General features: G+C 55.5%; 1 protein-coding gene across 1 annotated transcript in view; it reads left to right on the top strand.

The window, feature by feature from the left end:
• LOC124994892 (mitotic spindle assembly checkpoint protein MAD2A-like) overlaps positions 1-5,074 on the top strand; it is a 75,943-nt gene extending 70,869 nt beyond the window's left edge. The window contains exon 4 of the mRNA XM_047567196.1: positions 4,609-5,074. Within this exon, the coding sequence (XP_047423152.1) occupies positions 4,609-4,714 (106 nt within the window). The 3' untranslated portion in view covers positions 4,715-5,074. The remainder of the gene's footprint in view (positions 1-4,608) is intronic.
• The last annotated feature ends 19,698 nt before the right edge of the window (positions 5,075-24,772 follow it).

Below are 24,772 nucleotides of genomic sequence, written 5' to 3'. Positions count from 1 at the left end.
GTAACTAAGTTGGTTGTGTGTATGTGAGACAGCTAAAGCTATTTAAGGTGTTTCTTAAGGTGAAATACTAATGTTCTGATATAAGCCAAAGTTTAATCTATATGGTAAAATGACATGGTAAAAAAACAAGGATTTCTTAGAAACACTAATTTACTCTTAACTTTGTGTCTATTAAGTTTTATTCTTTAAAACAATTAGTCTTAAAAATTGGGGTTTATACAATTATGGTTAAACAACTGTTAAGAGTATTGTACTATGTTACAGAGTCTAAATTTTTCTTTAAAAACTAAATTTAGTAAGATTAAAGTGTCAAGGTAATCGTAAAATGGTCACTCCTTGTATATTAAATGTATTCATATTTTCCAGGTATACAAGTTTTTTTAAGCAGGAAATTTGTCAAGCTGCTATTCTCTAGAATAAACTTGTCTGTACTGGTAATATTAAACTTAAAGAGTACATTTTATTGGGGATTTATTTCTATCATTTAATGTTCTATTATGGGACATATTATCAGTAAGGTATATGTAAAATTGGTTACTTATTTCACTGAGATAAAAATTTAAATGTAAATGTATATCTAAGAGTTAGTGACAGCCTGATTTGTTTAACGGTTCACATTGTAAAAGGTAAAAACATATTGCTACACAAAAAAAAAGTTAAAAGCTCTCTCAGCCTTTCTTTGATTGATTCCTGTTCTGGATATAATGTTAGACTGTGTTAACTAATATTCATAGGGACTCAGAAATCAATATATGTAAACTTCTTAAAATGACATTTAAGAAAAAGTATAATGTACAATAGCAAAAATGGGACAACAATGACTGAGATTGGGGTCCCTGACTTCATGACTGTAGCATGTCTGGTACCTGGGAGTGTTCCTGTGTAGGAGCACAAGATGCCTAACTGCTGTGGCAGTAACCTCCCTGGGGAGGCTCTGTACAGGAGTCCTATCAGCTCTTACATTGATCTCAGGCACACAGTTCTTGGGCAGAAAAAAATTGTTTTGCTAGATAACCAGTGTTTCATCAGTTCCCTTCTCTAGTTCCTGCCCACCTTACAGTAACTTTGGACAGTGGACTTCTTTGAGAGCTACACGGGGTTCCTAACATTGCACTTTGCAGTTTTGGGAAAAAGTTATGTAGATGTTCTAGTCTCTGTAACTCTCCTGAAAACAAAGAATAATGCTTACATAGCCTTTAACCTAATAATAAGACATGTATAAATGTTGCTAACATAACTCTTTAGATCTGCATTTCCATCAGAGAACAGAGCTCCATCTGATCTCAGCTTAATCTTCAAAATCGGTGTTTATAAACCTTTATTTCTAATACTCCTTTGACCCACTGAACTTAAAAATTTGGTCATGCTGGTCATGGCAAAAGGGACAAAAATTAGTTTTAGGATTAGAACATTTTACTTAAGACTTGTGAAGAGCCCTGCCTTACCTGAGATAAGGCTCTGCCTCACCCTGCTACATGTTAGAATGACTCCAAAGTAAGTCAAGCTTTAACTCATTTAAAGTTGTGCTCAAAAGTTTGATGTTTGTTGTAAAGATTACTGTGATCTCAAACAGGGTATATAATGTAGAACTCAGCCAAAATTCAAGATAACTATTATACAAGCTAAATATGTTTTTACTCTTGCTAATTTCACTGTGTAAAACTGTGCCTGTTAGTATTTTGCAGAAGTAGCTGCTTCCAGAACATACAACCTAGGTAACTTGTGATAATAGGCCATCACCTTCAAAACAGATAGTATGTGGTAGTACTTTAATACAAGAGTAAATGACTGTAAAGTTATGGACATTAAAGTTAAAGCCCACAGCTCCCCACCCTATTCTCCCGGAGGAAGATCCAGACCCCCTTCTTGTTAACCTCCCTCCTTATATGCAAGCCCCTATTCCTCCTCAGGACCCAGGACTGCAGGCTGCAGAACAGAGAGAAGCGGCTGCAGCCGGAAATGAGGAAGAAAGAACTGGCTCGGGAGGGCTGGCAAGGTGAACTCGGAGCTGAGCCCAGCAGGCAGCCGGCCCCTCCCAACCAGAAACTCCAGATTCCACAATTGCTCTGCCACTCCGAGAAACTGGGCCGCCAGACAATGCTGGCAATCCCCGGCTTCAATATTGGCCCTTCTCTACAAGTGATTTATATAATCGAAAAAATCAAAATGCTAAGTTTTCCGACAACCCTAAAGACTTGATTTCCCTTTTAGATAGTGTCATGTTCACTCATCAACCTACTTGGGATGACTGTCAGCAGCTACTCCGGATTCTGTTCACAACCGAGGAACGTGAAAGAATCCAGATAGAGGCCAGAAAGTTGGTCCCCGGAGACGATGGACAACCTACTGTAAACCCTGACTTAATTAATGCTTCTTTCCCCTTGTCCAGGCCTCCGCGAGATTATGGGACTACAATACGGCTGAAGGTAGGGAGAGACTCCGGGTTTATCGCCAGACTCTAATGGGGGGTCTCCGGGCAGCAGCTCGTAAACCCACTAATTTGGCCAAAGTGTATTCAGTCATGCAAGAAAAACGGGAATCACCCTCAGCTTATTTAGAAAGATTAATGGAGGCATTTAGACGGTAATACTCCTATGAATCCAGAGTCCCCAGAGAATCAGGCAGCAGTAGTAACGAGCTTTGTTAACCAGGCAGCACCGGACATAAGGCGTAAGTTACAAAAAATAGAGGATTTAGAAGGGAAAAGTATTCAAGACTTAATGAGAATAGCCCAGCGGGTATTCAATAACAGAGATGCACCAGAGGAAAAGCAGCTTAGGGCTACTAGGGAAATAACCAAAGCATTAGCAGTAGCAGTGCAGGGAGGGAGAGCAGAAAAAGAAGGAAACAGACTCCCGAATAATCGACCACAACTTGGGAACTCCAGAGTGCATGATCTGGGTCGGAATCAGTGTACTTCCTCCTTACAGACAATGGTATACGGTGCTGGATTTAAAAGATGCCTTTTTCAGCTTGCCTCTAGCTCCAAAGAGCCAAGAGCTATTTGCCTTTAAATGGACAGACATTGATGAGGGTATCAATGGACAACTTACCTGGACGAGATTGCCGCAGGGATTCAAAATTCTCCCACCTTGTTGGACGAAGCTCTACATGAGGACTTAGGCACCCTCAGCCCTCAACCCTGCTGCACTGCTTCCTGACCCTGACCTGGACACACCCATACATGACTGCTCGGAAATCCTAGCCCAGGTTCATGGGCTTAAAGAAGACCTGCAAGATCATCCGCTGCTTGATGTAGATGCAGTATGGTTCACAGATGGGAGCAGCTTTCTACATCAGGGTCAAAGGTATGCGGGTGCAGCAGTAGTGACTGAGACAGAGGTAATTTGGGCTGAGCCTCTACCAATAGGCACCTCTGCCCAGAAGGCAGAACTGATAGCCATGACTAAGGCTCTAACGATGGGAAAAGACAAAAAAAAAAATTTGACTGTATACATGGACAGTCGTTATGCCTTTGCAACTGCCCATATTCATGGGGCTATTTACAGGGAAAGGGGAATGCTAACCACAGAGGGGAAATCTATTAAAAACAAGGAAGAAATTGTGTCCCTGATAGACGCCCTCTGGTTACCCAAGAAATTGGCTATCGTACATTTCCCTGGGCATCAAAAACCATCTGATCCAGTATCCAGGGGCAACTGCACTGCTTAGCAGACAAGGTGGCACGTGAAGTAGCCCTCCAGAGAGACTTGATCACGGTTGCTCAACTCCCAGATTCTGGCTCACGAACCCTCCCAAAAGACCCAACCTACACGGAAGAGGACTTATCATGGATTCGCCAGCAACCACTAGCCCAATGCTTAGATGGATTGGGGAAAGACTCTGAAAACTGGATGATACTTCCAGAACTGATGGGGCAGAAAGTGTTGCGCAGGCTCCACCAGTCCACCCACATGGGGACAAGAAAATTACAGGACTTGATGCTGCAAGCAGGAATTAGAATTAAAGGTGTGCAAAATAAGATAGAACAGATTGTCAAAAGTTGCAGAGTTTGTAAGTTAACAAATGCAGGATATAGCAAGTGGGAATCAGGAAATAGATTAAGGGGGGATAGACCAAGGGCATATTGGGAAGTTGATTTCACTGAAGTAAAACCTGGAAGGTATGGGTATAAATGTCTATTAGTTTTTGTAGATACTTTTTCAGGATGGGTTGAAGCATTCTCCACCAAGCGGGAAACGGCGCAGATAGTGGCTAAAAAGATTTTAGAGGACCTCCTGCCAAGGTAAGGATTTCCTGTGATGATAGGGTCTGACAACGGGCCAGCATTTACTTCACAGGTAAGTCAGGGGCTGGCTTCAGTACTTGGGGCAAATTGGAAACTGCATTGTGCTTATCGACCCCAAAGCTCAGGACAGGTAGAGAGAATGAACAGAACTTTAAAAGAGACCTTAACCAAATTAACCCTGGAGACTGGCGGTAACTGGGTGACTCTCCTTCCCTATGCCCTATATCGGGTGCATAATTCTCCCTATAAGATGGGACTCACCCCTTATAAAATCATGTTTGGGACCCCGCCTCCAATACTCCCTGATCTGACTGAAAGAAAAAAATGTAGATGATTTTGAACTTTTATCTTCCCTCCAGGCCCTGCAGAGGGCCCACAGAGAAGTCTGGCCTAAGCTCAAAAGTCTGTACGAGTCAGGCCCACCTCCTGTTCCTCACAACTTCCACCCGGGTGATTGGGTCCTAGTGAAGCGACATCGACAGAGCAACTTGGAACCACGGTGGAAGGGCCCCTACATGGTCATTTTGACTACACCCACCGCTCTCAAAGTCGACGGCGTTGCCTCCTGGATTCATCACACCCACGCCAAGTTGACTGAACCCCTTTCCGACATCGTGCTTCCTGCCCTAGACGACTCTGCCTGGAGAGTGGACAGGTCTAAGGACAACCCGCTAAAGATCAAGCCTTGCCGCCATAGACTGTGACTATGTTCTTGCTTTTGATTTGTTCTTTTGTTCTGGCCATAACCATAGCTGTAGCTCCAGTTTTTGGAGCCACCAACTTCAGCCAATATCAGCCCATTAAGCAGCAAGAATTAGAACAATAGAGACCCAAGATTGGCTCTCTAAATGTTCTTGGAAAGGGGGGATGTTGAGAGCAGGGTGGTATCTGTGCTGCTAACTGTCTCAAGGACAAACAGGACTGCTGGGCCCCTGTGCTTACCAAGGTTGTTAAGAGATATTTGTCCGAGGAATGTGCGGTTGCCTGGAGACCTTGTCCGTCAAGGACGGGAGTGGGGCTTAGCCCCGACTCATCTCCTACATAGTTCACCCCTTCCCTCCTCCCTTCTTCCACTAGGACTGTTCAGTTCTGGCAGGACCCAATGAAAATCAAATAGATTGGCCGGACCCAACCAGAGGAGGTTTAGCTGTTCAAATGTTAACCAATTAAAAGAACACTGCAAAACTGCTTGCCTTTGATTATAAAAACCCTGCTGACAAGGGCTTGGGGCCTCTCTTAGCGTCACTGGTTAAGGACGCAGAGGACCGGGTTCGAACTTGCTAATAAATGACTCTTTGCTGCTTGCATTGATCGTGGTCTCTGGTGGTCCTTGTGGGGTCTCGAGCCTTTGGGCACAACACCTCAGCAGGGAGCGGGGGTCAGGACAGGCAGGGCAGGAGAGGCCACCTCAAGGACCCTCAGCAGGGAGTGGGGGTCAGGACGGGCAGAGCAGGAGAGGCCACCTCAAGGACCCTCAGCAGGGAGTGGGGGTCAGGACGGGCAGAGCAGGAGGCAGTATAAAGCCCACACAGGCAGAGCATCTCACTAGAGGATGAAAAGACCTAGGAGACGTTGCATTTTTAAGACAAAAACGTCATGAAGGACCCATTACGGGAAAGATGTCTTGGAATTTTTAATTATTGTTACTGGAATTTAAGAGTTTTGTGGAATACCCGGAAGGTAAGATCGAGGCCATCTTCCTGTGAAACGACAGTAGGAACCAAACACCGAGGGGAAAGGTCAAACCCATAAAGCATGAATTCCCCAAGTTCAGGCCAGAACCTCGGGGGACACTACAGGGAGCAGGAACCACCTGGTCAGAGCAGCCCAGGACCAGCTGGGCCAGCGTACAGTCCTCGGCTGGAAGCCTGCACTGGGGTCACTCCAGGGGCCGCAGAGGCGGGGTGGCCGTGTGCACGCTCTGAGCAGGAGCAGGACCGCTCTGCGGCTGCTCCGGTGCTGGGCAGCACTCGCAGAAGCAGACTGGGCCGCCCCTCCGTCTTCCTGGAGGGGTAGAGCCGGGAGACAGACCAGCAAAGCACAGGGAACCAGAGGAGGCCCCGGACTGGACCCAGCAAAGCGGAAGGAGGGGGCCAGGTTGGGGAGCCCAGGCTGGAGAGGAGGGCGTCATGTGGCGGAGCTCTGGACCTCCCAGCCCACCGCAGGGTGCTCCCCGGATGCCAAGGGCCCGGGATCCACGCTGCTCACTCGGGGGACAAAAGCTGCCAACCACGCCACAGACTGGCTCCATCTGAGACTCAAGGTCGGGGCAGCCACCACCGTGAAGCCAGGGGCAGGCAGAGGGTCATGGGGGCCGTGGAGGAGCAGCTGACCGGGCAGCAGCGTGGATTTCCATGCGTGGAACAAGGACTCCCGAGGGCCGGCCTCAGAGGGGACCCTTTTCCAGCAGTTCTGATGAAGATCACAGGAAATCCTCGGGTATTTCGGAGAGTGGGAGGGGAACTTAGCTGCTGTGAAGCAGTTCCCAGAATGCGCTCCCTGGCTTGGTCAGGTGGCCTGAGGGGGGCAATGGCCAGCTCCAGCCTCCTCTGGTGCCCTCTCCGGAGTTCCCCGCCCCTGCCTGGGACCAGCTGCTTCACTAGGCTGCTCCAGGACTCTGGGGAGCACTTTCACCCTCCTGGCTTGCTGCAGAGGAAACAGAGAGAGCAGCTGGAGAGCACAGGAGGAGACACACAGAGCAGGGGATGGGGAGGGTGTGGCTCTGTCCCCAGGGCCACGCTCTCCAGAAACCCGTACCCTCTCCCCAACCTGGGAGGCTCGGAGGCCTGTCCTGGGTTTATGGAGGCTTCCTGCACAGGCATGGTCGATACCCTCACTGGACACTGGTGATCAACTCGGTCTTCAGCCCCTCCCCACCCGGGCCCACTCGGTTGGAATAGGAGATTCTGCGCCCTAATCCTGTGCTTGGCTCCCCTGGCCGTCTGCCCCCATCTGGAGGCTGCCTGGTAGCACGAGCATTAGTTCACACAGGGGCATTTAAGATTCCGAGGTACTAAGAGCTGTGTGCCCAGAAACAGGGAAGAGGGCCAGATGCATTTTCATAATAACACAGGAGTGAGCTCTTCAACATGTTAAAAGAAAAAGCCACCGTCCGAGAATTTATGGCTAGCAAAATTATCCTCCAAAAAAATGAAGGAGGAATGAAAAGCTGAAGTGTCACCAGCAGACCTTCCCTTAAAGGATGTTCACAGAGGCCTTTGAGAGAGACAGTGCAGGTCAGAGTGGGTGCACCGGAGGGACCGGAGCCGCCAGCAGAGGACAGGCCAAGGCGGGGTGCCCCTGGAGCCGCAGAGAGCTGTTCGGAGTAGTGGTGGCAACAAGCATGGAGCCCTGGGGGCGCCAGTGAAGGGCAGCCCGGGTGGCAGGCGGGAGGGAGGCTCCGGCTGGCTGGGGGAAGTGCGGCTTGCAGTGGCTCAGGCTTAGGGCTAAGTCAGGCTGCCACCTGGGCTAATCTCTGCGGGGTGGCTGCAAGACCACACGAGAGGTGGAACCCCCAAAAGTGCTGATTTTAAAAAAAAGAAGAGGAGGGAATTCTTCCATATTCATTCTACAAGCCTAGCCCGGTACCCAGGCCAACAGGGTAAGACAAAGAAAGAGCCACAGACCAACATCCTTGACGAACACGGAGGCCAAACCCACCGAACCCCCGCTCGTCAAGAAGATCCCTGGCCACCACGGGGTAGGGTCATCAGGGACCACGGGTGGCTCAGCACATGACAACTGACCAACATGGCCCAGCGTCACAAAACGAAGGACGAAAACCACATCATCATCACTGGACGAGGAAGACCACCTGGTGAAGCCCAGCACAGCCTCATGGTGAGAGTGCTGGCCACTTGAGAAGAGGCAGCCTGAGCCTGCGTGACAAAGAGGATGCAGAACACCAGCCAACGGCGAGGTCACGCCAAGTGTGCAAGAGCCGGGCTGCTTCTCTCCGAGATCTAGAAAGGACGAGGGTCCCACCTTCACCACTTGTATTAGACCTAGTGCCAGAAGACCTCCCCAGAAACCAGGAAGAGAAGAAAGAAATGGCACCCACATTAGTAAAGGAATCAAAATGTCACCGCAGACAACATGATCTTACAAAGAGCAAACCTCAGAGACACCACCAAAAAACAGTCAAATGAACTAATAAACAAGTTCAGCAACGTCGTTGAATACAAAATCAACTGCAAGACTCAGTAGCATTTCTGCATGCCAATAGCAAATCATATGAAAAAGAAACCAAGAAAGCAATTCCATTTACAACAGTGTAAATAAAATACACCTGGGAATAAATTTAACGGATAGTTAAAAGACAACTACAATAAAAATTAAAAAGCGTTGATTTAGAAAATGGAGTAGGACATACACCAAGGAAAACAAATAGACATCCTGGGTTTGTGGACTCTAACAGTCCACATCGTTACAATGTCCACATCACCCAAAGCAAACTACAGAGCCGAGAAAACCCTGTCAGGAAAATGTCATTCTTCAGAGAACTAGAAAAAGTCCTGAAACTCACACGGAACCACCAAATCCCCCGAGCAGAAGGAGCCAGGCAGGAGGTGCCGCTACTCCTGAATTCCCGGGCACCTCGCCACGAGGGCAGCACAGCCGCTCACATGGGCAGCAGCTGGCCGAGGCACAGGAGAGAGTGGGAGAGGCCACTGCTCACGGCCGCCCGCCTTGCCACTCAGGGTGGAGAGAGGACAGAAGAGTGCAGCCCCCTGCCAGTCACAAAAGTCTGAGATGTCGGACTCGGGACTGTCGAAGTACGAGGGGGAGCACAGCACGGGCTTCCGGGCTTTGGGTGAGCAAGGAGGTTTTTAAAGAGCCCCAAAGCACAGGAAGCATAAGCAAAACGAGATCACACCGAGCTAAAAGCCTCTGCACAGCCAAGGAACATCCCACAGAAGGGGAGAAAATACTTGGAAACTTCGTCCAAGGAGGGGCGGAGATCCAGAACGCACAAGCTATTCTATAAGCTCAATAGCAAAAAGCCAAAACCAACCCTTGGAAAAACCAACCCTTGAAAACGGGCAATGACCTAAGTAGACATTTCTCAAAATGGTCACCAGGAATACGGGGGAAAAAAGGTCAGCCTCACTAACCCCCAGGGAACTGCGGATGAAGCCCCTGAGATCTCACCTGGCCCCAGGAAGGATGAGTGGGAACGTGCAGCAGCCCCCACGGCATGGAAAACAGTGTGACTGAAACCCCAGCACCGGGTGGGTCTCAAAGGTGACGCCTCGATGTGTCCAGGAGACGTCTGCACCCCCAGGTGCATCGCAGTGCACAGAGCAGCCCAGGACAGAAACAGCCCAAGTGAACAAAGACAGTGTGGTCCATGTGCACAGAGGAGCACTGTCTCCTGTAAGAAAAAGGTCCTGTCACCTGAGACCCCGCAGATGGAACTGGAGAACATCACGCCAAGGGCAGTGCCAGACACAGACAAGTTCCACCTGGTCTCATTCATATGTGAATCCAGCGAGCGGATCGGGAGGAGGAGAAGAAAGCTGGTCAGCAGAGGCCAGGGCGATGGGGGAGAGGGCAGAGGCCGATCAGGGCCCCTGAGTCACAGCTGGACAGGAGCAAGATGCTGGTGTGTGTCGTACGGCAGGGTGGCTGCAGGTGCAGTGCGGTGCTGCGCGTTTCTACAAGGATTTCAAAAATTTTGGTGTGAAGACGTGATCAAGGTGTGAGAGGGCAGATGGGAGCCACTCGAACAAGGCCCAGAGGCAGAGCGGAGGCAACCTGCTTTTCCAGCTACAGTGCGGCCATCCTGACTGACAGGTCCACAGGCACCCGGGAAGGGCACCCTGGAACCTGCACCGCCAGCCAGCCCCGTCTCTGGCCGTGGACAGTGCTCCACCCCACGGCTGCCGAGTGCACGTCTCTCCGAGCTCCCCTGCACTGTTCTTGAGACAGACCGTGTTCCTGGCCAGAAGCCACACCTGTACCAGCTGTAAACAGAAGGAGAGCCTGCTGCCAGAACACAGCAGGATCACGGCCAGAAAGGTGGCCGGAAAGTCCCCAAATACCTAGAAACGCAGCAACACACATCTAAGTAGCACATGGATCAAAGAAGAAATCTCCAGAGGAGTTTTAGAATATTTTGGACTAAGTGAAAAGACATCAGAGTTTGTGGGGTTCAGCAGAGGCAGTGGACGTGGGTGTGCGCTCAGGTGATCGCAGGGGGTTTGTAGCATGGTGTGTGTGTTCAGGAAGAAGAAGGGAGATTTAGAATCAGCTCTCTAAGCTTCTGCCTTACATCAGCAAACAGAGAGGAGCGCAAGCCCAAAATCACTAAGCAAGCTGGAACCTGGGGACACAGTGGTCACATCGCCCAGTACAGGAAGAGAGCAGGCAGCAACACACTGCCCGAGAAGAGAGCGGGAGCCTTTGGAAACCAGGAGGAAAATGTCAGAAGAGGGGCCGTGGCAGCTGCGGGGCTCCCTGTAGAGGGGTCCTGGAGGGTGGGCGGACACCTAGGCTGTGGGTCCCAGCTCCGAGGAACGGTGGTCTCACCTGCAGCTCTGCCTGGGTTCTCAGTGCTGGGGATTTGACCCAGGGCTTCACACCTGCTGGGCAAGTGATTAGCACCAAGCTACACCCCAAGCCTGGGTTAAACTTGTATTTTGAGGCAGAGTCTAAGTAGCCCAGGTAGCCTTCAATTTGTGATCCTCCTGCCCCAGCCTCCCCAAGTAGCTGATAGCCTGGACTACAGGTGTGTGCCACTGCTCCTGGTTAACAATTCATTTTTATAAGCTGTAGGTAGTTCTGTACTACCCAAATGATGAAACGTAAAGCATCCCGTGTATATGAAAATACGGAGAGAAGTGGAGAAGTGGAAGCCAGAACTCCAGTATGCTACAGTTTTCCTTGAGCTCCACGAGGATCAGACTGTTGAGTGCTAGCCAACAGGGAGAAGAACGCTGAGCAGGCATCCACATACACTGCTGCTATTTCTCAAAAGTCGTCTGCCATATCTACCTGGTTGTGAGTGCCAGGCCCTTTCCAGCTATGCTGCAGAAAGTCATACTGCTCGGACACAGGCAGAAACGTGCACTGTAGCAAAACCTGGAAACAAGGCTGCTCTTCAAATCAGGGATCTGTGAAATCTTTTTTGAAAATTCATAAGGATGTTCATGGAAATACTGTAAAATAGTGATGCCATGCTATGGTGTAGATAATAGAAATCTGCCCCAAATGTATTATCATTAAGTAAAAGAGCAGATCCCCTTCTTGCCCAAGCAGATGGAGAGATATGGAGTCTGTACAGGAAATGGGTTCACTCGGTGTGGTGGCAGGAAACTCGTCACTGCCGTCAGGGTCAACAAGCCCTGGCCAGGGCGACCTGGCCAGTAGAGCCCTTGCCTCTGCCACTTCTGTCATAGAATACATCCTATGTCATTAATGTAACTCGTTTTTTCAGGTGTTACAAAGTCCAGGTGAGTCCAGCTTAAGCCTCTTTTCTATTTCCAAATTCAGAAGCCTGTTCTGTCCATCCTGTGCTCAGACCTGGGCAAGGAGGCCTTCAGGGGAGGAGGACCCTGTGGGCACCCCAAGACCCCTGTCCTCTGCGTGGCCTGCTGCTTCTCCCTGGACCACAGTGCTGTATGGCCCTGCCTCCTGGGGCTTCCACCAGGTCCAGTCTGGCCCTCTGGCACCCTCACCCGCTGGGCAGCACCAGGCCCTGCCTCACCCCTCTGGGGTCTTCTGAGTGCCAGGCGACAGCCTTTGTTCACATTTTCTCCCTGCAGCCCCTGGCCAGGGGCTCAAAGGCCGCCTTTCAAGCTCCCCCAAAGCCTCTTGAGGCCACTCTCCCTTTCTTCAGCCTGGAGGGAGAAGCCATGGACTCATTCATGCAAACCCCAGCCTCTGGCTAGCGTTCAGAGTCCTCCCGGCCTGGCCCAGGGTGAGGGAAGGCCAGGAAGATCAAAGCGCTCCTGCACCATGCATTCCCTTCCATCAACACTTCCTCTGGGACGCCCAGTCCCCTGTTTGGGGGGTGAGTCTGGCCGCCTCTGCGGCCTGAGAATGTGCAAGTACTTCCTGTTCTGTTATTCTCATCTTTCAGGCCTCAGGAAAAATGAAGCAAGGCAGAAAAATCCCCTTGCCCGTCCAGTGAGCGTGTTAATAGAGCTGGGATGGTGTCGCCATCTTTCCCAGGACCCAGACACTCTGACACACAGCCTCCATAGGCAGCAGCTAGCTGGTACTGTCTCCACAAGGTGGTGACGCTGGGGCCTCACCAGGAGAAAGAGTCGACATTGTGGCTTTCAATGTTCCATAGAGAAAGCACAGGCACAGAGCGAGTGTTTCAGGAGAAGAAACAATGGTGGGGCCACATCAAATGCCCCAGAGACTAGAAGAATGCAAGGGCCCCGAGGAGAGGTGCCTGGGTCAGCCTGGGGCAGGTCCTGAGGAGAGGTGCCTGGGTCAGCCTGAGGCAGGTCCTGAGGAGAGATCCTGGGTCAGCCTGGGGCAGGTCCTGAGGAGAGATGCCTGGGTCAGCCTGGGGCAGGTCCTGAGGAGAGGTGCCTGGGTCAGCCTGAGGCAGGTGCTGAGGAGAGATGCCTGGGTCAGCCTGGGGCAGGTCCTGAGGAGAGGTGCCTGGGTCAGCCTGAGGCAGGTCCTGAGGAGAGGTGCCTGGGTCAGCCTGGGGCAGGTCCTGAGGAGAGATCCTGGGTCAGCCTGAGACAGGTCCTGAGGAGAGGTGCCTGGGTCAGCCTGGGGCAGGTCCTGAGGAGAGATCCTGGGTCAGCCTGAGGCAGGTGCTGAGGAGAGATGCCTGGGTCAGCCTGGGGCAGGTCCTGAGGAGAGGTGCCTGGGTCAGCCTGAGGCAGGTCCTGAGGAGAGGTGCCTGGGTCAGCCTGGGGCAGGTCCTGAGGAGAGATCCTGGGTCAGCCTGAGGCAGGTGCTGAGGAGAGATGCCTGGGTCAGCCTGGGGCAGGTCCTGAGGAGAGGTGCCTGGGTCAGCCTGAGGCAGGTCCTGAGGAGAGGTGCCTGGGTCAGCCTGGGGCAGGTCCTGAGGAGAGATCCTGGGTCAGCCTGAGGCAGGTCCTGAGGAGAGGTGCCTGGGTCAGCCTGGGGCAGGTCCTGAGGAGAGATCCTGGGTTAGCCTGAGACAGGTCCTGAGGAGAGGTGCCTTGTTCAGCCTGAGGCAGGTCCTGAGGAGAGATGCCTGGGTCAGCCTGAGGCAGGTCCTGAGGAGAGATCCTGGGTCAGCCTGAGGCAGGTCCTGAGGAGAGATCCTGGGTCAGCCTGAGGCAGGTCCTGAGGAGAGATCCTGGGTCAGCCTGGGGCAGGTCCTGAGGAGAGATGCCTGGGTCAGCCTGAGGCAGGTCCTGAGGAGAGATCCTGGGTCAGCCTGGGGCAGGTCCTGAGGAGAGATCCTGGGTCAGCCTGAGGCAGGTCCTGAGGAGAGATCCTGGGTCAGCCTGAGGCAGGTCCTGAGGAGAGATCCTGGGTCACCATGCGGCAGGTCCTGAGGAGAGGTGCCTGGGTCAGCCTGAGGCAGGTCCTGAGGAGAGATCCTGGGTCAGCCTGAGACAGGTCCTGAGGAGAGGTGTGTGGGTCAGCCTGAGGCAGGTCCTGAGGAGAGGGGCCTGGGTCAGCCTGAGGCAGGTCCTGAGGAGAGGTACCTGGGTCAGCCTGGGGCAGTTCCTGAGGAGAGGTGCCTGGGTCAGCCTGAGGCAGGTCCTGAGGAGAGATCCTGGGTCAGCCTGGGGCGGGTCCTGAGGAGAGGTGCCTGGGTCAGCCTGGGGCAGGTCCTGAGGAGAGGTGCCTGGGTCAGCCTGAGGCGGGTCCTGAGGAGAGATCCTGGGTCAGCCTGGGGCAGGTCCTGAGGAGAGGTGCCTGGGTCAACCTGAGGCAGGTCCTGAGGAGAGGTGCCTGGGTCAGCTGAGGCAGGTCCTGAGGAGAGGGGCCTGGGTCAGCCTGAGGCAGGTCCTGAGGGGAGGTGCCTGGGTCAGCCTGAGGCAGGTCCTGAGGAGAGATCCTGGGTCACCCTGCGGTAGGTCCTGAGGAGAGGTGCCTGGGTCAGCCTGAGGCAGGTCCTGAGAAGATGCCTGGGTCAGCCTGAGGCAGGTCCTGAGGAGAGGTGCCTGGGTCAGCCTGAGGCAGGTCCTGAGGAGAGATCCTGGGTCAGCCTGAGGCAGGTCCTGAGAAGATGCCTGGGTCAGCCTGAGGCAGGTCCTGAGGAGAGGTGCCTGGGTCAGCCTGAGGCAGGTCCTGAGGAGAGATCCTGGGTCAGCCTGAGGCAGGTCCTGAGAAGATGCCTGGGTCAGCCTGAGGCAGGTCCTGAGGAGAGGTGCCTGGGTCAGCCTGAGGCAGGTCCTGAGGAGAGGTGCCTGGGTCAGCCTGAGGCAGGTCCTGAGAAGATGCCTGGGTCAGCCTGAGGCAGGTCCTGAGAAGATGCCTGGGTCAGCCTGAGGCAGGCCCTGAGGAGATGCCTGGGTCAGCCTTAGGCATGCGGGCTCCCCATGGCAAGCCCCGGCGGTGTCAGCTCACTAAACTCTCCCCCAGCATAGGTTCCCTCTGGGAATGTGGCTTGGCAGCTGTCCTTCTGATGCCCAGGCCGGTGTGCACATTGATGCACTGAAATGAAGAGAAACATGTGTTCCTAATGTTGGAAGGACACACAGGAGACTGTGAAGGGTGCTGCTCTCCAGGGACAAGAGCAGGAAGTCCATGGGGAGGATGAACTTTCACTTTCCCCTAGAAATTTCTGCTATGTTCAGGCATTGTGGAAATTTACTGAAGGATTCTTTGTTTTGTAAGGGAGCGTACAGAAAGTAATAAGTATTAAGAAAGCTATTAAGGTAAATTTTGTAGTTTCCAGAAAAATGACAAAGAGAAGGTGAAAACTTCATCAGGACAGGAAGCAGGAAGACGGAGCCAGTAGAGCGGCAGAGAGACCCCGAGTCTGGGCACCGGGCGAGGGCTGCAGCCGCCCTCTCGTTCAGGCCCCGAACTGGTGAGCAGCCATGGGGGTGGGCGGGTGGGGACCAAGCCTGGGCACCCACAGAACTGGAGCCGGTGGGCAGGCAGACCCACGGCCGCTGCAGGGAATGGACACTCTTCAGTCCTCAGGGTGAAGTTTTGCCTGTTGAGTCAACCTGAAGGAAGCCGCTTCGTGGTCCCTGGAAAGCCTCCTTAAAATCAGACACGTTAGTGAGAACACCCGGGGCGTCCTGCAGAGGCAGAGGCAGGAGTGTGATGCCCAGGGCCCCTCGACTTTGCTCCGGACCTGAAGAAGGCGGCTGCGAGTCTGCAAAGGGAGCTGCAAAAATCCACGTGGCCTGACCGGTGCAGGTGGCCCTCATGTGGGGAGCCGGCCCTCCGTGGAGGCCTCAGCTGCCAGGAGCTCTGGAGCCAGAGAGTCAGGACCAGGGCCTCTGCAGACCAGCTGCCCACAGGGCAGGTGTGAGCAGGGCCAGGAACCTGAGGACAGTGAGTGCCCGTCCAGGTCCCAGTGCACCCTGACGGCTGCCCCCTTCTTCTCTTCCCCTTGCTGTCCCTCTCTGAGTCGGGCCCCCGTGAGCCTGAAGCCTGATGTCTGTCCTGAAGATTCGTGTGCCTGCAGGGCTTCCACGCAGCAGATCTCGAGGGCCAGCGTTCAGAAGACTTGAGCCTGGTGACCAAACGTCAGCCTCGATTAAGAACGGCAGAACAACAGTCCACAAGTATCTGACAGCCCGCTCTCTCCTGAACAGCAATGCAAGACGCTGAGCACTGCTGCTTATCTTTCAATCAGGAAGGAATTCACAAATGACAACTGGTTGTTTGCAGGTCAGAATCAAGACAGCACGTACCGTTCATCAACCTGGAGGCTGGGAAGTTAAATTGGAGGAGAGACCGGGAGCAAGCCAGTGGCAGTCAGTTCCGCACGAGGTGTTTGCAGGGACCCAGGTGCTGACGAGACCCGGGGAGACCACTTGCACTGTCCACTGTGGACTCAGAGCCATCCAGAGGCTCTGTCACGGGCTCTGCCTCGGAGCTGGAGGTGGCAGCCTTGGGACCCGGCCGGCCGGCGCAGCTGCTCTGGACGCTCCCGGAGCCCTGCAGCGCTTTCCCAGCCTCCTGACCCCACCTCCCCCTGAAGGCCGCCTGGGGCTGGGGAGCAAACTGGGGTGGAGGTCTCGTCTCAGTCAGGGCCTAGTGGCAGATCCCAAGGGCTTCGGGTTGACAGCGAAGATGACCGTCCCCTGGCAGGAGGGCCACTCTGACATCCGTGGGCCATGGGCCAGCCCTGCGCTGTCCGAGAAGTTGATCAACGCGGCGGGTCCTGGGTTCCCTTTGTAGCATTCTGTTAGCGACTTGGATCCTTAGGATCCAACCGTCCCTCATCCCTTGACTGAAAGCAGCACCGAGCCAGCAGCCATGCGCTGCTTGTGGCCTCGTGCTCCGGCGTGCAGCCCGGCCGATGGGTCTGCTTGATGCACACGGACTCCAGAGCGGATCCTTCCCTCGGCCGTCCCTGAGAGTCACTCCACAGCACGCAGCCGGCACTCCACATGAAGGAAGCTGCCCGGGTCCTGCTGTCCTGGACAAAAGGGCCAGTCAAGAGACAGCTCGACGGGGCACACTGGCCTAGAGGCCAGGGCTCAGCCCTGCAGGCGGCGGCCCCAGCGGGAACCGGCTGGAGCGCAGCAAGCTCTCCCCTCCTAGCTGCCAGGTCACATGTGGCCCACCGGCTATCCACTGCTGTGGCAAACGCCCGAGGCAGCCGGCTCATGAGAGAAAAGGTCCAGTTTGGCTCATAGTTTCAGAGGCCCCAGGCCATGGCCACGGGCCACCATTCGGGCTGACGACAGGGCAGCTGGCATTGGCTCCCGAGGAGCAGAACATGGTCCCGTGGCTGCGAGATGAAGAAGGGAGGCAGGCCCTGTCCCCCTGGCACACCCTGGTGACCTGAAGATCCCGCCTGGCCCACCGCTGCAAGTTCCCACCCTCCAACAGCACCGAGCGGGGTCCAAGCCTCCAATGCTCCAGCCACTAGGGGCGCCCGAGGCCCAGTCTGTAGCCACGGCTTTCCTGGAGGTTCAGCGTGGTGCTCAGACAGCCCTCGGGGCCTCTTCCTCTCTTGACATCACCACCCCGCTGGGCTGGGCACTTGTGCCCTGAGGCTCACCCAACCAGGCACGCCCAGTGCAGAATGCTGGACACTGTGGCAGAGCTGAGTCAGAGGACAGGAAGGTGGGACCTAAGCTCAGCGCAGCCCAGGCACCAGCCAACCGACACCAGTGGAGAGGGCTGCGATCTCTGCTGCAGCCGCACACCGGGCGCCGCAGGAAGACACGGCTTCTGCAAGCAGCCACCACGGGAGCGTGTCCCCGAGGTCCAGAGGGCCAGCCAAGGGCCCGGGGCTGCCAGGCGCAGCCACCTCGTTATGCAACCCAAGCAAGGCTTCACTGCAGCTCCCACGCACGGTGACGCATGGACTGAGCGTGTTCACGTGTAACTCGTGAACCAAAGGTGGAATGAAGCTGCATCTCGCCACTGCCTCTCGTCCCGTGGAGGCAAACCCAGCACCCTCAGAAGTCGGCCTCCTGCCTCCTCTCCTCTGTCTGGTGCGGAGGTGAGTGTCCTTCACCAGGTGGGTTTGTGTTGAGCAGCTGTGTCCTCACACCTGGCTTTGGCAAAGGTGTGGACAGGGGGTCACGTTCCCATGACAACAAGGGGGTGAAACCAACCCAGAGATTAGGGCCCAGCGGGGAGCCCAGCGCCTGTGCCTGGGAAGCACCTGCCTCCCTCCCTCCTCCTCCTGGGACGCCAGAAGCGCTCCTCCTCCCACAGGATGCGCAGCCCCATTCCCAGCCTTCCCTTGGGAATCGAGTGCAGGCAGTTGAAATAGGAAGTACAGAGTTCCCACCACTGAAAAAGGAGATCGCTGGTAGAGCACGCTCTTCGTGTCCGCCCCGCCACTCCAGATACCATGCCTTCTCTAGCAGGCGGTCACACTCCACGTGGGCACCGCGGTTCCGAGATACCGGCCTCGCTCAGCCCCACAGACCACAGGCGACCCGCCAAAACTGGTTTTAAGCTGTCAATTGAGGCTCAACTTCGAGGGACAGAATGAGGCCGCTGGTCACTGAGCTGTGCCCACTGTCACCTCTGGGCCGGTCCAGATGCCACAGTGACCAGGCACGGGTTGGCCCCTTACCACAGTTTTCCAAAACTCCTCCCCAAACAACAGGAGCGAACTTTTCCGAACTTTGATCTGACAGTGATTCATGCCACGGCCGTTAACAACCTCGATCCAGGTATCAGACCGCCTTCCCCCAGGAGTGGCTGGCTGCTTAGCTGTGAGGCTGCCTGAGATCTGAGCCCACGTGGAGCAGAGATTCCTTCTCCAGCCTCAGGGAGGCGCTGTCCATGCCCTGTGGCCACCAGAGTGGCCTATGTAAGTATTTTTTCTAGAGTAAAATTTCTTTTTCTAAAGGAAACTCTGATGCTTTTTTTAAAAAACCCAATAAAATGACCTTTGTTCACTGAGCTAATGTGGTAATTCTGTAAAATTTAATCTATTTTGAAAAGTCATCTTGAATAACACACATTCAGGTAGATAAATAAGGCCAAAGTTGGGGAGGGGCCATTCTATCAAACCCTTCATTCGGTTTTGGCTCAACACACTTTCCCTGAGCTCTGTGCACAGCATCTGCCGTGAATGGCCCATGCAGACGGAGCTCAGAACCTCGCTCCTGAGTCACGCTGTCTTCTTCGCACCTGACGGGAACACCTGAAAGGAAGAGCTCATTCTGGCTCATGGTCTCGAGGTTCAGTCCGGAGTTTGCCAACCCTGATGCTCAAGCCCAGGTGAGGCAGGGCATCACGGCAGGAGGACGGGAGGGGAGTGAGAGCCGCCAGGGGGTCAGTCCCAGGCACACCGTCTTCCAGTCCCAGAAGAGCCTGGTTTGCAGGTTCGCTCCCTCTGGCGCCCCCCGCGCTGCCCCCAGGGCCTCGCACAGCCTCCCACGGGGCTTGTGGGTGCCCCAGCTCCTCCCATGGCCAGGCCGGGGCTACGTGGCAGCCTCCCCGCAGCGGAGCTGGAGACCGCGTCTGAACTCAGTACCCCGAGGCTCTGCGGCCCGCAGCCTCCCGTGCCTCCTGCAGAATCGTCTCTGGCGGGCACCACCCCACGCCCCTCAGACACCATCAAAGGGCCTCCCCCGGGGCCTGCCCTGCTCCCCAACCCCATCACCGTGCTCCCTGTCCTCTGAGAAGGCTGCTACTGGCACGTCATTCATCAGCTTTGTTTTTCTGAACATGGTGCTGTGGGAGACTCAGTATAGAGTCAGCCCAGTGAACTTGCACAGGTACAAATGGCACTTGAGAAACCCAGGAAGCCCGGCCTCAGATCCAGGTCTTTTGGGGCACAGCCCAGGGGGACGGGAGAGGCCTGGCCCTTGACTCAGGTGGGCAGAGCTCCGGGCCTCACCCTGGGCCAGGTGAAAGGGAAACGTTTCCAGCTGGTTGTGAGCAGCTGGTGTGGACAGGCGGCAAATCGTGCCCATCCCTGCGGCCATCACGCGGGTCTCACGTGTGCGGACCCGCTGCGGTTTGCGTCTAAGTGAAGCACGTTCGCACCAGCAATGGCCTTTGCTGACTGCAGGATCACCTGGGTGCCTGGTGCTGCTCCAGGAGCTGGGTGATCAGATGCAGATGCTGAAGCACAGCGGGAAGCACATCCTCCCTGGTGGGCTCTCCATCGAGAAGCAATCAATGCTTAACAGCAAAGCATGAACGACTTCCACGAGCCAAGAGGTTAGACACGTATTAAATGAAGGCTTCCTTTCACCTTAGAAAAGGTAGGAAAGCAGAGACTACCTTGTTTACCGGCTGCCTGTAAGGAGTGGACCCTCGTGTTGAGTCCTGAGCGAGACCATATTAAACCAGTCCTTGGTCTGCTGCCGTCTCCTTCCTCCCTGGATTCCCAAGGACAGTCCTCACCTTGAGTGAGGGACGCCCATCTCTCTTTTAGCAAGAATACTTCTTGGATACCACTTGGCCCCTCTTCTTTTGCCCTCTGGGGATTCACCGGGGAGCTGGCATCCGCCACCCTGGGGACAGTGTTGCCCCATCCCGCCTCCCTAGCCCTCTGCGCTCTCTTCTCGGTGTCCCACGTCTTCCAGGTGCTCATGGGCCCACGTGTCAGCAACATGAGCCTCCTTCTGCTGGGAGCCTGGCCTCACCCATGTTCCTCTTCCTGGTAATTGCGTCGCCCACCCTCCCGGCCTCCCAGCCTCTCCTCCCTCCCCAGCGGCTGGTTTCTCCTGGTCCTGGGACCACTTGCCTGGCTCTCCCTCCTCCCGCCCTTGGCTGCCTTCCTCCCACCGCCCCTCATCTCACAGCTCAGCAGCAGTGGCTGGCTTCCAGCCTCACTCCCGTCTGATGTCCCCTTCACTCCTCGGGGACAACTCCTTCTCCCACAGTTTGATCACACCGTCCCTGAGTGATGCGTCCACACCATCCTCGCCCACGGGAAGGAGACCCTGGAGAAGTCTCATGACACGATGGCTTCGTCTGCTGGCCCCCAGCTGCTGAGTGACCCTTCCTGGGCGGCCCCTCGCCAGTCCTGCCCCGCTCAGGGATCGGTGATCACAGACGTGCCGCGGCCCTCCTGCTCCTGCTTGGGTGCAGGACTCAGGCTCAGTCCAGACCTATGGCAGGGGCATGGGCACAGATGCCAGCCTGAAAAGCCGCCAGGGAGCCCCCGAGACCCACCACAGGCCTACGGGAAGCCCGCCTGCCCGCGGGGCCAAGGACAGCAATGCCACTGTACAGACGGGCAGGCCACTGCTGGCCGATCGGCAAACTCCAGTCCTCTGAGCTCACGTGGACACAAAGACCCGACATGGAGAAGAGCACATTCAGATTTCAAAACATGTTCGTTGGAACTTAACTACATAACTACGTGATACCCGCCCTCAATCACAGGAAAGTCCACTAACTGTGGAAATGGACACTTTTCTCTTTTCTGTGTGAGCATACAGAAGCACTCCACAGATTTTTATCCTAATTATAGATCCTATCCATAACAGTCTTTTATTGATTATTCCGTATTTTCCCACCTATCATATTCTCCTATGAGCCAAACACGTACATGGCAATTAAAATCTAAAAAATGTGTTCTGTCTTGGTACTAAAATACTTCAAAAGCTTGAAAGGGTCTCCTGGCCAGACATTATCATAACTATTATTGGTTCATAATCAATCAAAAGAATCTGCATCAAATCTTGATACCAGCTAAAAGTATATTTTAGACGTGAACAGGACTGTTTTTTTCCGATCAGTTCAATCACTTATAAATAAATGAATAATGATGGACATGATTCTGCGGTTCTGCATAGAGCCACACCTGGCTTTTCTCTCGTGATTAAAAGCACTGGACGATCTAGTGCACATGACAGGTGTGCCGAATGGAGGCGCCTGTCACGGTGCGGGCGCCCATTCTTGGGGATCCCTTCCAGTTTTATTTTCAGACACCACATCATGACCCACCCCTGGGAGCTTTAGGTTCTCATTCATCCCTTTTCTGTTTTGGTTCTTTTTAGTTACGTGTCACAGAGGGATCCACCCAACAACAGGGTGACGGCATGGGACACGCACACCGGGGGAGGGCTCCACCCCACACCACCACGGTGACGGCATGGGACACGCACGCCTGGGGAGGGCTCCACCCCACACCACCACGGTGACGGCGTGGGACACGCAGAACTGGGGAGGGCTCTACCCTGACACCACAATGGTGACAGCATGGGACACGCACACCTGAGGATGGCTCCACCTCACACCACCACGGTGACAGCATGGGAGACGCACGCCTGGGGACCGCTCCACCCTGACACCACCACAGTGACGGCATGGGACACGCACACCTGGGGAGCTCCACCCGACACCACAGTGACAGCGTGGGACACGCACACCTGGGGAGGGCTCAACCCCACACCACCACGGTGACAGCATGGGACACTCACACCTGGGGAGGGCTCCTCCCCACACCACCACAGTGAAAGCATGGGACACGCACACCTGGGGAGGACTCCACCCCACACCACCACGGTGACGGCATGGGACACCCACACCTGGGGAGGCTCCACCCGACACCACAGTGACAGCGTGGGACACGCACACCTGAGGAGGGCACCACCCCACACCACCACAGTGACAGCATGGGACACGCACACCTGGGGAGGGCTCCACCCCACACCACCATGGTGACAGCATGGGAAAGGCACACCTGGGGAGGGCTCCACGACACACCACCACGGTGACAGCGTGGGACACGCACACCTGGGGAGGGCTCCACCCCACACCACCACAGTGACAGCATGGGACATGCACACCTGGGGAGGGCTCCACGACACACCACCACGGTGACAGCATGGGACACGCACACCTGGGGAGGGCTCCACCCGACACCACCATGGTGACAGCATGGGACACGCACACCTGGGGGGGCTCCACCCACACCACCACAGTGACAGCATGGGACACATACACCTGGGGAGGGCTCCACCCCACACCACCACGGTGATGGCATGGGACACGCACACCTGGGAAGGGCTCCAACCGACACCACGGTGACAGCATGGGACACGCACACCTGGGGAGGGCTCCAACCCACACCACCACAGTGACGGCATGGGACACGCACACCTGGGAAGGGCTCCAACCGACACCACAGTGACAGCGTGGGACACGCACACCTGGGGAGGGCACCACCCCACACCACCACAGTGACAGCATGGGACACGAACACCTGGGAAAGACTGCAACCCACACCACCACGGTGACAGCGTGGGACACGCACACCTGGGGAGGCCTCCACCAGACACCACAGTGACAGCGTGGGACACGCACACCTGGGGAGGGCTCCACCCCACACCACCACAGTGACAGCATGGGACACGCACACCTGGGAAGGGCTCCAACCGACACCACGGTGACAGCATGGGACACGCACACCTGGGAAGGGCTCCAACCCTAACCACCACGGTGACGGCATGGGAGACGCACACATGGGGAGGGCTCCACCCTGACACCACCACGGTGACGGCTTGGGACACGCACACCTGAGGAGGGCTCCACCCCACACCACCACGGTGATGGCGTGGGACATGCTAACCTGGGGAGGGCACGACCCCACAGCACCACAGTGACGGCATGGGACACGCTCACCTGGCGAGGGCTCCACCCCACAACACCACAGTGACGGCATGGGACACGCACACCTGGGGAGGGCTCCACCCCACACCACCACAGTGACAGCGTGGGACACGCACACCTGGGGAGGGCTCCAGCGTGACACCACCACGATGACGGCGTTGGACTCGCACACCTGGGGAGGGCTCCACCCCACACCACCACGGTGACGGCATGGGACACGCACACCTGGGGAGGGCTCCACCCGACACCACAGTGACAGCATGGGACACGCACACCTGGGGAGGGCTCCACCCTAAGACCACCACAGTGACAGCGTGGGACACGCACACCTAGGGAGGGCTCCACCCCACACCACCACAGTGACAGCATGGGACACGCACACCTGGGAAGGGCTCCAACCCTAACCACCACGGTGACGGCATGGGAGACGCACACATGGGGAGGGCTCCACCCTGACACCACCACGGTGACGGCTTGGGACACGCACACCTGAGGAGGGCTCCACCCCATACCACCACGGTGATGGCGTGGGACATGCTAACCTGGGGAGGGCACGACCCCACAGCACCACAGTGACGGCATGGGACACGCTCACCTGGCGAGGGCTCCACCCCACACAACCACAGTGGCGGCGTGGGACACCCACACCTGGGGAGGGCTCCACCCCACACCACCACAGTGACAGCGTGGGACATGCACACCTGGGGAGGGCTCCAGCGTGACACCACCACGATGACGGCGTTGGACACGCACACCTGGGGAGGGCTCCACCCGACACAACAGTGACAGCATGGGACATGCACACCTGGGGAGGGCTCCACACTAAGACCACCACAGTGACAGCGTGGGACACGCACACCTGGGGAGGACTCCACCCCACACCACCACAGTGACGGCATGGGACACGCACACCTGGGGAGGGCACCACCCCACACTACCACAGTGAAGGTGTGGCACACGCACACCTGGGGAGGGCTCCACCCCACACCACCACAGTGATGGCATGGGACATGCACACCTGGGGACGGCTCCAACCTGACACCACCTCAGTGACAGCATGGGACACGCACACCTTGGGAGGGCACAACCCCACACCACCAAGATGATGGCATGGAACACGCACACCTGGGGAGGGCTCCACCCCACACCACCACGGTGACAGTATTGGACACGCACACCTGGGGAGGGCTCCACCCGACACCACAGTGACAGTATGGGACACGCATACCTGGGGAGGGCTCCACCCCACACCACCACAGTGACAGCATGGGAAACGCACACCTGGGGAGGGTCTACCCCACACCACCACAGTGACAGCATGGGACACACACACCTGGGGATGGC

The sequence above is a fragment of the Sciurus carolinensis genome, chromosome 10 (assembly GCF_902686445.1).
Source record: "Sciurus carolinensis chromosome 10, mSciCar1.2, whole genome shotgun sequence".
NCBI classification, from domain to species: domain Eukaryota; kingdom Metazoa; phylum Chordata; class Mammalia; order Rodentia; family Sciuridae; genus Sciurus; species Sciurus carolinensis.
The sequence above is the reverse complement of the archived record's forward strand: the minus strand, read 5'-3'. Positions and strand labels throughout refer to the sequence as shown.